We start from the raw sequence: 13,891 nt of genomic DNA on the forward strand, positions 1-13,891 counted from the left end.
TAATTATCCAAGAAATTAGTTTTATTTATAGGAAAACCCTAGGGAACACATCCCTTGAAATGGGGAAAAAGATCTTATCAAATCAAAGCAAAAGATATCAAAAAGCAAGAGATATGGTGGCAGCTGCAGGGGATGGGGAAGGCTGACAGGTTACTGTTCATAGCATGGGAGGGGTCAGTCAAAGTACTGTTCAAGACATGGAAAAGAAGATTTTAAAAGATTATGCCAGTTACTTTTTCTGACAACCAAGAGGGTTGGTAAGCAAGCTGCGCCGAAAGCGACTTTTCGGACAGATGTCAGATCTGGCCTACTGTGCCCATACCTTGGCAGGTATAGCACAGAAGATAAGATATTTCAAAAGCATACAGGCTGGCTTAAACTGGAGAAGAGACTAAGTGTCTAGCGCGAGAAGGCTTGAGTGCGCGAGGGCGAAGGCAGACAGAACAATCCTAGCGCGCCGCGGGAAGAACTACAATCCTTAGCGCGCCGCGGGAAGAACTACAATCATTTGCGCGCCGCGGGAAGAACTACAATCCTTAGCGCGCCGCGGGAAGAACTACAATCCTTTGCGCGCCGCGGGAACAGTTCGCCTCGCGTATCGCAGGAACAGCTGGTCTTCACGCAGGCTTCCTTGTAAGGAGTCTGGCGCGTGGAGCTGCGCAGACATCCTTAGGTGGGAAGAACCAAAGGACAAGCAAAGAGTTAAGAGAAAAAGGGGTTCAAGGCTTAAGGGTTAAGCAGAGGGGCGGAACGGCGACAAGAGAGAAAAAGGGGCGGGACGGCGACAAGAGAGAAAAAAAAGGGGCGGGACAGCGGGAAGGAATTATTATTATCATTATTATTATTATATATATATTTGATAAATTTATAAAGATTATAATCAAATTTTAAATCTTAAAAATCGGATCCGAAAACAGGTACCTGGGTCGGGTCGGATTTGGGCAGATGTCACAAACATGAAGAGAAAGAGGGACCCAGATGTGGAAGTCCACAGTGCCCAGGACATCTTTGACCAACTTTCGGAAGTAAGGATCCTTTACCCTTAGCCATCTACATTTCAATTGTGTCTTTAAGTTGCATACATCTTGCAGGCAGTGGCCAACTTCAAGACTTTGTATGATGAAAATGTGGCCAACACAGAGAGGGAACTCGCCAAATACCGTGCCGGGATATCCTTGAAGGACAAGCTGATCATGGAGTTGCAGACTGAAAAGGGGATCCTAGAGGATAAACTGGCTCTTGCAGACATCCGGGCTCAAGAACAAGTGGTCGAGGTTACCGAATAGGCTAAGGTGTGGGCCAGCAAAGCGGTATTAACGGCTAGGATAAAGATGGCCGCCGAAGCTGAGGATCCTAACTTCGACAGGTCCACTTGGAATGTGTCTATGTGGGAGAAGGCCTTAGCTAGTTTTGGCGAAGAGAGAGAGGATGCAGGGGCTGCAAAGAGGACCGAGGATGTTGGAACGAGTGGAGTCAAAGATGATGTGTTGGAGGTTAAGGAGGCGGGTGATGGTGAAGGTGATGCGGCTAAGGAGTAGCTGGTGTAATGGGCAATGATGGATATGAAAACAAGGCCGGAGCCCATTTTTTATGATGTTTTAATGATTTTTGTTTATGGTTTGTATGGACAATGGTAGTGGCAATCCTTAGGATCTGTGATCCATAAGACAATTTTCGAAGGTGGTTAGGGTAGAGGGATCCTTAGCTTTATGGGGATGAAACCTTAACCGCATTTGTCTTCTAAATTTCTGCATGAACTTTGATGTAGTTTGATTCGGGTGGATGGTCCACGTTTTGCTGGTGAAGCCCGGATCGCCTTTTTATCTTGCATATTATAATATAACTCTTTTGATTTCTGCTTTATAACCTGTGTCACTAGGATAGAGGATTCTCAATCCTTAGAACTTTTTTCTTTAAGATATTTTCCTATCAAAACAAATCATCAAAAGAGGATATAATAATTAGAAAAGTTGGATTAAATTCCAACTATCTTGGGGACAAGCCCAGCAAATCGTGGGGACAAGCCCAATAAAACGTGAGGACAAGCCCAATAAAATGTGGGGAAAAGCCCAATAAATCGTGGGGACACGCCCAAAACGTGGGGACAAGCCCAATAAAAACGAACGACGAGCCGATCCTTGGCGTTGGCCCAATTGTACGCGGTGACAAGCCTAACCCAGCGTTGACCTTAACTTGTGTATATGGTACGTCTACCATTTAATTCGTAGGATCCAAGATATAATTTTTAGCCATGAAATTGTCAGCCACGTATAGTGCACTGGTCCCACAGCCTCCAATTATACCTGGATAATCGTGCGCTCCAGGTGAGGGTGTAGAAACCCTAATTCGGGAGATAAGGTGAAGACCTTAGAAACCTGGCGACAAGGCCGATTAAACTTAGGAGAGAGTTGGCCAACTCGTTTTTTTTCACTTGAGGGCCCTATTGCTCGGTATTTCTGCAACTTGACACATTTGACAAGACAAGAATATAATGTGAAAATCAATATAAGTAAAATTTTACCAAGTATCGGACTGAAGCAATTGATTAGGATCCAGGATCCTGATCAATAAAAATATTTCTTTAGATGAATTGCATTCCAAGCCCTTGGGAGCATGTCACCTTCCATATTCATCAAACGATATGCCTCCTTTCCTGCTTTGGCTTTAATTAGATAGGGACCCTCCCATTTGGGTGCCAGCTTCCCATCGGATGGATTAGTTGTGTTTTGGAACGCCTTTCGAAGGACTAAGTCTCCAACCTCAAATCTTTTAATTCTTATATTCTTGTTGTAAGCACCAACCATCTTTTGTTGGTAGGCTGCCATCCTGAATCTTGCTTGATCTCTAAGTTCTTCCACAGTATCTAGATCTTGGACAACATTCTCGTCATTTCTTTGAGGATCACGGATGCTTGTTCTGGCTGTTGGGTACACCATTTCAGTGGGGATCACTGCCTCAGCTCCAAAGACTAATGAGAATGGCGTCTGTCCCGTGGCATTCTTTGGAGTTGTCCTATCTGCCCAGAGCACATAGGGTAGTTCTTCAACCCATTTGCCTTTCTTTGCTCCAAGCTTTTTCTTCAAGTTGTTGATGATGATTTTGTTGCTTGATTCTGCTTGGCCATTTGCTTGTGGATAGACTGGTGTCGAAGTGATCATCTTGATTTCTCAACTGTCACAAAAGTTAATAGTTCTTTTCCTAATAAATTGGGAACCATTATCACAAATAATTTTAGAATGGATTCCAAATATAGTAATAATGTTACATTTAATAAAGGGTATAACTTCCTTCTCCATAACTTGAGGGAAAGCCTCAGCTTCAATCCATTTAGAGAAATAGTCTGTCATTGCTAACAAAAAGACTTTTCCCCATGGAGCTGTAGGAAGCTTGCCCACTATATCCATTCTCCATTTCATGAATGGCCACGAGGAGACGATGGGATATAAGGGTTCTGCCGGTTGATGTAGAATGTTGCCATGCCTTTGACAAGCATTGCACTTCCTGGAGTACTCCATAGCATCCTTTTTCATAGTAGGCCAGAAGTACCCAGTCCTTAGGATCCTGGAGTATAATGCTCTGCCCCCTGTATGGTTGCCACAATCTCCTTCATGGAAATCCTTCAGCACCTCCGGGATCTCGGATTCTTCTATGCATCTTAAGTATGGACCTGCAAGGGATTTCCTGTATAGCATATAACGTATAATAATATATTGAGATACCTTGGCTTTGAAAGCTTTGGAATTTTCGCCTTTCAGGATCTCCCCGTCTTGAATGTACTTCGTTATCAAAAGGATCCAGGATGAATGAGCACGAGGGTGATCCTCAGGATCCATAAGTACATTCCCATCTACCTCCATTGCTTTGAGTTCCTCGATTGCAGTAGATAAGATATGAATGATAGGAACCTTCATGTTCTCGGGGAGCTTCAAGGCTCAGGCCAGGTTTGCCAAGGCATCAGCCCCTGCATTCTCTTTTCTAGGTATCTGCGTAATATTAAAATACTCAAAGGATCCTGCAAGATCCTTTACTATATCTAAATATTTCATTAACTTTTCACTTTTGACTGCATTTGAGCCATTAAAATGATTAGCAATTAATAATGAATCTACAAAAATTTGAAGATACCTGATTCTCATACCTTTGGCTAGTTTTATACCTGCGATGAGTGCCTCATATTCTGCGTCGTTGTTAGTGGCCTGGAATTCACAGGCTGTCGAATGTGGTAGTATATCCCCATGTGGCGATTTTAGTAGTATTCCCAATCCTGTTCCTTTGACATTTAAGGCCCCATCAGTGAAGAGTGTCCAAGGATCCTAGGTTTCTTCAAGCTGTTGGACTACAAGATTGGCTTGTTTTTCTATGTCACTACTGAAATCAGTCACAAAGTCTACTAGGGCCTGTGACTTGATTGCGTTTCTAGGCTCATATTGAATATCATAAGCACTCAGTTTACAACCCATTTAGCCATTCTACCTGACGTTTCTGGTTTTCTAAGGACATTCTTTATAGGGTAATTAGTTTTTACACTGATAGTATGAGTTTCAAAAAAATGTCTTAACTTAGTTGAAGCCATAATTAGAGCAAGAATACGTTTTTCTAAGTGAGAATACCTGGATTCTGCATCAAGGAGACTTTTACTTATATAGTAAATTGGATGCTGGTTACCTTCGTGATCTTTTACTAGGACTGCGCTTTAAGCAGTGAGAGAGACGGCTAGGTAAAGGATCAAGACCATTTCCTTAGAATCCTTTGGGACTCTTGTATTTCAACTCCAATTAGGACTGTGTAGTCAGGATCCTCTGGTTGCAAGACCACTTCCTTATAATCTTGTTCCCTGGTCTTCATGACATTTCTTCTTGCTTTCCGTAATTGCTATACTTTCCTTAGCTTTTTTATAGGCTTCATTGAAGAAGTATAGCAATCCTTAGCGTCTTGTTGGTCGCTTTCTATCTTTGCTATTCCCCATGGGGTAGGTAGCTTCACACATTGGTGGTAAGTAGAGGGAACTGCCTTCATTTCGTGTATCTAAGGCCTGCCAAGAATAACATTGCAACAAGACAAGGTATCGATAACACAAAAGTTTTTAATAGAATTTACTCCCTCTATATATATGGGGAGTTTGATGTCCCCCAGTGTGTTCTTCGTTTCTCTGCAGAATCCTACAAGGACTGAGAATCTTGGGACAATTTTTGACTTTGGAATATTCATTTTTTTGAGCACTTCTAACTGGATAATGTTGACTGAACTCCTGCCATCAATTAGGATCCTGCAAACATAATGGTTAGAAATAAACATAGTAATGATCAAACCGCCATGACGAGGATCCTGGACATTGACTCGATCATCCTCATCAAAAGAGATGACTTTTTGTTCGACCGTTGTAGAAGTCCTGATCGGCCTTTCACCATTCTCCAATTTGCTTTCTTTGGCATGCTTTTTCGCAGCAGAATACGAAATCCCGCATATGTCAGAACCTCCAAAGATTACATTGATAACTTGAGCATTCGGGGGAGGTGGAGCAGCCTTTTCTAGGACTGGCTCAGGATCCTGGGTCCTTGACTTCTTTCTTCCAAACAGCTCCTTGAGGTAGCCTTTGCTGAGGAGGTAGCTGATCTCCCTTCTCAAGGAGATACAGTCTTCTGTCATGTGGCCGAAGTCTTCGTGGAAAGCACACCATTTGGATTTGTCTTTGTGAGGAGGCGCCTTCTCATTTTTCCTCGGCCATCTCGCTTTGTCACCCAATTTCCTAGCAGCAAGCATTACTCCTCCCATATCTAGAGAAAAGCAGTAATCGAATATCGTTGGGCAATCTTCATCATCTTCTTCTTCCTCCACAGCGTTGATCTTTTGGCCATTTGGTTTGAAGTATGGTTTGGAGTTGTTATTCCTGAAGTATGATCCTTGTTTCTTGTCTTGAGTTTCACTCTTTGCCGGGGTATTAAGTTGATCTTGTATTCTTTGATCCTCCTCCAACCTGATGAATCTTAAAGCTCTGTTTCAGACTTCATCTAAGTTCCTACAAGGGGTCATAACAAGATCTTGGTAAAATGGAGAGTCTTTTTGTAATCCCATTTTGAATGCCTCAACAGCTGTTGGGACGTCCAGATTTGGAATTTCCAATGCCTCTCTTCCAAACCTAGTAAGGAACTGCCTAATGGGTTCCCTACGAGGTTGGACAACTCTATATAAATCACTAGTTAATTTTTCAAAGGATCTACTGCATGAAAATTGACTATTAAACAGATTGATTAAATGAGAAAAAGAAGTAATTGAATAAGGAGGAAGACTTAGCCGCCATTTGAGGGCGGATCTAGTGAGTGTTGAGCCGAAGCCTTTGCATAAGCAATCCTCTTTCACTCTTTCTGGGATTGGATTGATTTTCATCCTCTCATGGAATAAGGCTACATGTTCCTCAGGATCCGTGAATCCATCATATAACTTCATGCTAGGGGCGGTGAAGCGCTTTGGTATCTCAGCATCACAAATTGGTGGAGCGAATCTGGATATGTTATGGCTTCCTACTGGTAATTCGAGAATAGGTTTAATGACTCCTGGTACACTTGATATCATATCCTTGAGCTTTTGTAGCTCACGGGCTAAGGTTTGGTTGATCCCGGTATCCTGCATACCACCATGATTAGTGCCAAAAGATAAATTATCATAAATGTTACCTCTTGCGTGATCAAAAGATCTCGCTCCATAGCTGCGTCCGGGGTACACTGTTTCAGTATCAAGAGTTGGTCCAGCAGGAGCAGTGGTTTGCATAGTATGAAATCACCTTCATGGACCTCCAGTGGCCTGGACCGTGGTCCCTTCAAAGGTTCCTTCCCATAAGGGTAGTAGGATTCTGGATGCTGATAGATGATGGATTCTATTTGGAAACCCAAGGATCCTGGTTGAAAGACTGAGGATCCTTGAAGTTGGTGGGTGGAGGATCCTTGACGGAGTCCTAAGGATCCGGATTGGAAGGCCAAAGATCCTTGTGCATGGTGATTGGAGGATCCTAATTGAAGGATAGATGATCCTTGCGAATATTGGTCAGAGTATCCCTTCTGGAAGAGGTCCGAGGATCCTTGCCGAGGATAAGTGGATGTTGGACACCTTTCACCCAGGGAAATCCGGAGTGCTGAAGTCAAGCATTTTCGGCATGATGGGACTTGCTTCTTCAGCAGTCTTCCTAGTTCTCTTAATTTCCTCAATCTCATCGAGGATCCTCTGGTTGGTCTTGTTCTGCTGCTCTATATAGTTCTTCATCTGTGCACATAAAACTGAAACATCATTGTTAGTAGTTACCGTTTGGAAGACAGTGGTGGATTTTGATCCGGAGAAAACGGCAGTCTCGTTCTTCTGAGCAATAGTTGTAGGCTTTTGTGGCTTCGTAGAGCCAGGTAGCGGTGGCAGAGTCACTTGAGCCGGGATACTTGAAGCAGCGATTGAGGGAATAGCTTTTCCTTGAGAGGCCATTGAGTGATAATTTTGAGTGTATGGATTGAATAAAGGTAAGAATTTTTTGGGATTAAAGCACCAGAAGCCCCACGGTGGGCGCCAAATTGTTTTGGTTAAAAATCAGGCTAAGGATCAATGAACCAAATTCGTATGTGAGGATTGATGCAAAAATAAACATAATAACCAAAGTAACGATTATAGGTAATGAACACAAAGATTTATACGAGGAAAAGCCCTTGGTAACTAGTATCTCGCCGACACAAAAACCTCGGGTAGTGAAAACTATCAATACCAATTATATTGAACTAAAAAAGATTACAAATGGTGGAACAATAGCTGATCGTGATTACAGGGTATTTTTGCTAAGAATTCTAAGTGTGCTTGAGTGTTGTGTATCGTGTTTTATCAGCTAAGGTTCAGTATATATACAAGTAAGTTATAACGGCTAGTAACTACTTATGCTATAATCCCGGCCACGTTTGTTTACTTCTTCAACTTGAACGTTTTTGAAGCGTGGACAAGAAGGGAAGACTGAGTAAAACATTTCGTCCGTTATAGTAGGAATTCTGGTGAGCACGTGTTATACCTGCGAAAAATAGATTAGAATATAACTGAAATTGACTGTTTGTTGAGGATCCTTGAACCACAAAGGATACTTAGTCCCGCTGATTGTTGCTAATGATACTTGATTTCCGAGGATCAAAGATCCTGGTCCCAACAAAACTGTAGAAATATCCCAGGGTGACAAAATGCCAAAAGCGAACATGGCAGGTAAGTTAAGAAACCATGAGGAATGGATCATTAATTCGGGCTCCACGGAGCATATTCTACACGTTCTTGACTCACTCAAAAATGGCAAAATAGTTGAGAATGAACCTCCTGTTATGATTCCCAATGGGTACAGTATACCTGTGAAAGCAAAGGGAGATTGCACCTTATTTGGTGCAATCAAGATTAAAAACATTTTATTCATTCCTAATTTCTATTGTAACTTACTTTCTGTTAGCCGATTTGCAAAAGATCTACAGTGCTCGGTTAATTTTTTCCCGGATTTCTGTGTCATGCAGGACTTATGCTCGAGGAAGTTGATTGGTGTGGGGAAGTGTGTAAACGGTCTATACAGAATGGGCATGGTGGCAAAGGAAAGAAAGGCCTTGGCAACAAAAACTGATGCAGAAATATGGCACAAAAGACTGGGTCACGCCTCTTATTCAAAGTTATGTCAAGTTTTTTTTATTGAAGATGTTACCTTTAATTTTAAAGACAGTAGTTGTGGTACTTGTTCTAAGGCAAAACAAACTCGTAAGCCTTTTCCAAAAAGTTCTACAAAAACTAGTGCATGTTTTGAATTAATCCATTACGATATTTGGGGTAAATATCGTAAGCCTTCTACCAATTATGCATCTTTTTTTCTTACCATAGTAGATGATTATAGTAGAGCGGTGTGGGTTTACCTCCTTAAACACAAAAGTGATGCAAGTGACTGTTTAATGAATTTTCAAAAAATGGTCAAAACCCAATTTGGTTGCTTAATTAAGAGAATTAGATGCGATAACGGGGGAGAGTTTGTTTAAAACCGTATGATGAGTTTCTATGCAGATGAAGGCATTCTATTAGAAACCACATGTCCACACACGCCCCAACAAAACGACGCAGTGGAACGAAAACATCGGCATTTACTTGAAACAGCCTGTGCACTTATGTTCCAAGCAAGTTTACCTAAGAGGTTTTGGGGAGAATGTGTACAAACTGCTACATACATCATAAACAGAATACCCTCAAAAGCAATACAAAATAAAACCCCGTATGAAGTAATTTTTGCCAAAAGAGCAACATATGATCATATGAGAACCTTTGGTTGTTTAGTTTATTATAGAAGCATAGAGACAGGGGGAGATAAATTTGAGCCTAAGGGTAGACCGGGTGTTTTTTTGGGATATCCACTTGGCACAAAAGGCTATAAAATACATGACATTGAGCATAGGAAAATCATTACATCTCGTGATGTTAAGTTCATTGAAACTGTTTTTCCTTTTTCCCAAGTTAAAGAAGGAAATACAGACATGAGGGAGTTCGACTTTCCTATGGGATATGACACGCCTTTCGAACCAGAACCAGGCGAACCCGACTACTCCACTACGAAACCTAATGTTGGACCGAACAGAAATACTAGTGACCAGGTGTTTGAAAATCTGACCACGGAGTCCACATCTACTGATTTGGAGAGTGGTGAATTATTGGGTAAAAAAGCAACATCTACTGTTAATGAGGCACCCCACCAAAATGCTCAAAGTCCACCTCCCATGCATGGGCAACATGCCATGCATGAACCTTATAATGAACCACGTACAAAGAGAAGCAAAGTTCAACCCATATATCTTAAAGATTTCAATGTCAATTTGCCTCCATCAATAGACCATACACAACCCGCACACGATCAAGATTCCTCGACGGTACATCCTCTTGCTAATTATCTTTCTTATGATAACTTTTCTAATTCACATAAAGCGTTCTTGGCAGCCATCAGTACCAACGATGAGCCAAAAACTTTTCGCCAAGCTATGCAGGATGATAGTTGGAGAGAAGCAATGAAAAGGGAAATCCAGGCGCTCGAACAGAATGAAACTTGGACCTTGGTTGAATTACCTGAAGGCAAGCATGCTATTGGCTCGAAGTGGGTTTATAAAATAAAATACAAACCCAACGGCGAGATCGAGCGACACAAAGCACGTCTTGTGGTAAAGGGTTTCACTCAAATGGAAGGCGTCGATTACCACGATACCTTTGCACCCGTGGCCAAGCTTGTCACGGTATGAACTTTACTTGCGGTTGCTACTAAACGTGATTGGCTAATCCAACAACTTGATGTCAACAATGCCTTCTTACATGGGGATTTAAAGGAAGAAGTCTATACGAAAATCCCACAAAGATTCTCAAAGGAAAATGAAACAAGAGTATGTAAGCTGAACAAATCTCTTTATAGGTTAAAACAAGCCTCTAGAAATTGGTACCAAAAATTCACATATGCTCTTCTTGAGAATGGTTTTACACAATCCAAGGCCGATCACTCCTTGTTTTTGTTCCATGAATTAGGCTTAACTGTTGCGGTTCTAATATACGTTGATGACGTGATAATTACTGGGGATCATGTTAACAAGATAAAACAGACAAAAGAACATATTGATAAACAATTCAGTATAAAAGATCTTGGCACTCTAAAGTACTTCTTAGGTGTCGAAGTAGCAAGAACTAATGATGGTTTGGTATTGAGTCACCGAAAGTATACACTTGATTTCCTTGAAGATAGTGGTCTTCTCGGAAGTCGTCCTAGCCCTTTCCCGATGGAACAAAACATCAAACTTGATTATTGTGTTGAAAGTGGCAAAGCAGATGCACATCAATATCGTCGCCTTATTGGACGCCTCCTATACCTTCAATTCACTCGACCGGACATCGCCTACTTCGTCAATTTTCTTAGTCGGTTCGTCTCGGATCCTCGAAAAGGGCACATGGAAGCTACCATCTGCATACTTCGTTACCTTAAAACAACCCCAGGTCAAGAAATTTTCTTTCCAAAAAATGGAGGGCTAGACCTTGTCGCTTATTGTGATGCTGATTGGTTGGGTTGTTCCTTTACAAGACGATCCCGTATAGGGTATGTTATTTTTTTACTGGGAGGTGCTCCAATTTCATGGAAAACTAAGAAACAGTCGGTCATCTCCCGCTCCTCAGCTAAAGCAGAATACCGAGCTATGGGATCTACTTTTAGCGAAATTTTGTGGTTACGGTGGCTATTGATGGAATTACAAGTCGCTTCTACCAATGTTTTAAAAGTCGTTAGGCGGTCCTAGGCGGTCGACTGGGGAGTTGCGAGTACTCGGGAGTAGTCGGGGATTACTCGGAAAATACCTAAGGAGTACTTGGCCGAGGCGGGGAGTACTCGATCTAGGCGGGGAGTAATCGGGGAGTACTCGGCCGCCTACTTGGGAATTTTACAACATTGGCTCCTACATGTGCCACTCCTTTATTCTGTGATAACCAAGCGGCTCGACACATAGCAAATAATCTGGTTTTTCACGAACGAACCAAACATGTGGAAATGGACTGTTGTTTTATTCGTGAACGTGTTTAGTCTCATGAGATACCTCCGCTGCACATCAAGTCAAAATAACAAATTGCAGATCTTCTTACCAAACCGTTAGGGGCTCAACAACTTCGTTATTTTCTCGGCAAGCTGGGCGTTTGCGACCTCCACGCTCCATCTTGAGGGAGGGTAAAGGAATAAAAAGGAATTTTAGTTGACTTATGCTATGCTTCTTATATTTATCCTTTATTTTATTCCAATGTTTATCTTTTATCTCTATTCCTATCTGATGTATAGTTTGATAAGGTTTAGAACTCAGATGTGTATTTAAGCATCAATCCCTCAATGAAATAATTGAATCATTCTGATATCATAAATTTTCATTCAAAGTTTGCAAAAAAGTAAAAACGCAAGATATATAGACAGACATACCTGCTAGGACTGATGTAAGCAGAGCCTGAAGGCAAGTAAGGTGAAGTAGGCGGGCTGCAAGAAGAAAATTCAAAACATTCAATATGCCACTAAAAAAGAGTAAGCTTCAGTTTGAGTGCATTAGTACCTGTAGCTAGGTGATTTCGGGCTATAGTTTGGGGATTTCGAGCTATAGGATGGTGAAGTGGGGGTGTAAGATGGGGATGTGGGGATGTATAACGGAGAGGTGGAGGAGTATGCAGGACTGGTGTGGCCAGGTGAGATGGCGCTGTAGGACGGGGAAGCGGGTATGTACCGGTGATTTAGGACTATAGGATGAAGAAGAGGGTGTGTACTTGGGTGAGCTGGGACTGTAGGACAGAGAAGCGGGTGTGTGCTTCGGTGATTTGAGACTGTAGGATGGGGAAGTAGGTATGTAGTTCGGTGATCCGCGACTGTAGGATGGGGAAGCGGGTATATACCTCGGTGATCCGAGACTGTAGGACGGGGAAGCGGTGTGTGCTTCGGTGATCAGGGACTGTGGGAAGCGGATGTGTGCTTCGGTGATCTGGGACTGTTGGAAGGGGAAGCGGGTGTGTGCTTTGGTGATCTGGGACTATAGGACGGGGAAGCGGGTATGTAGTTCGGTGATCCAGGACTGTAGAACAAAGAAGCGGGTGTGTACTTTGGTGATCTGGGACTGTAGGATAGAGAAGTGCGTATGTACGCCGATGATCTGGGACTATAATTAAGCAATGTGGTAGGGTAGCCTGGAGAGGTGGGGGAGTCGCTAGGTGATGCAGCCGAAGAAAAGCCCATCCTACCAGCATTAACCGATGACATGATTCCATCATGATAAGGAGTAATTAGTGGTGTCATTCCGATGGGATGACCGTCCATATTACTAGAGAGCTTATCATCAATAGCTTGGTGTAACATCGCTTGTTTACTAACAAGCAAATTAATTAAGATAATCTCAGCTTAATAAAACCCAAAGATGGAAACATAATATTAATAAAACCAAATATGTTCCTAATTCCTATACATGAGCAAATAAGTTTTCCAAGCAATATGTAAATATAGTCAGTCATGTGCACACTGCTCATCAGCTCTTGGGTTACAAAATATTTATTTGTTTATAGTTTGGAAGAAAAATCTATTTACAGTTGAACGAAACTACTTAGCAGAACAAATTATGACACCATTTAATTGCATAATTACACAGTTAATAACAACAACACATCTAACTATACAGCATCTACATGTCAGATGTAGATAGGTTATCATCATTATATAACACCCCATTGTCACAGCAAATTAGGGCTTTGTAAAACTCGTGACCTTGAATTAAGATATTGTGATTCAACCTTTGGATTTGATTTGTTTAACGAAGATTATAGATTCAGATGCTCAATCGCTAGAGAGCGTTGCTCTCCAGATGGTATGAAAATGAAAAACAATAATAATAATAATAGTAAGAGAATCGAGGGCGAGGAGGTATGTTTATAGGCGGTCTGCCCTACCGGGAGTGAGAAATCCCATAATGCCCCTATGCATGGTGGAAAAGTAAAAGTTAGTCGGTTACTATTGGTTTAAATACACAGTAAAAGGTTTAATTGGTTTTCTTTTAGTCGATTACAACATACACCATTAATTCCTAACAGGCTACTTTTTCCTTTTTGTTTTTTTTCTCCTATCAAAGGTTTATCTAACAAGGATTTGTGTGATTTCCAAAAAAAAAATTCAGATGGTGTCAGATTCAACACCGTTATTATGGGCTCATCATTTACATTCTAGCTTGGTAGAAGACATCAAAACTCCTCAGACATCAAAGGCATTAACATTTCTTAGTCAAAGTTAATTAGGCTGAGGGGTGTGGGGCTTCAACGGGGGCGCTAGAGCCCCTCCGCTCGCGCCCCCAGGCGCTAGCACCACACCACCGGGGCGCAA

The 13,891-nt window shown here is 41.9% G+C and overlaps 1 protein-coding gene across 1 annotated transcript; it reads left to right on the plus strand.

Moving 5' to 3' along the window:
* Positions 1-8,210: 8,210 nt before the first annotated feature.
* Positions 8,211-10,262, plus strand: LOC143605020 (uncharacterized). The gene is made up of 2 exons (XM_077081288.1): positions 8,211-8,721; positions 9,313-10,262. The coding sequence occupies exons 1-2, from the start codon at positions 8,211-8,213 to the stop codon at positions 10,260-10,262; spliced, it is 1,461 nt and encodes a 486-aa protein (XP_076937403.1).
* The last annotated feature ends 3,629 nt before the right edge of the window (positions 10,263-13,891 follow it).

This window comes from Bidens hawaiensis, unplaced genomic scaffold (assembly GCF_021521415.1).
Source record: "Bidens hawaiensis isolate Kalapana, Puna unplaced genomic scaffold, B.hawaiensis_p1.1 tig00067638_1, whole genome shotgun sequence".
Classification (NCBI taxonomy): domain Eukaryota; kingdom Viridiplantae; phylum Streptophyta; class Magnoliopsida; order Asterales; family Asteraceae; genus Bidens; species Bidens hawaiensis.

Bases quoted from the DNA above. Each gene is read 5' to 3' on its own strand.
- LOC143605020 (XM_077081288.1), top strand. From the start codon at position 8,211: ATGGCAGGTAAGTTAAGAAACCATGAGGAATGGATCATTAATTCGGGC. The intron at 8,722-9,312 runs GTACTTGTTCTA...TTGGTTGTTTAG, and splicing joins TTTTAAAGACAGTAGTTGTG to TTTATTATAGAAGCATAGAG.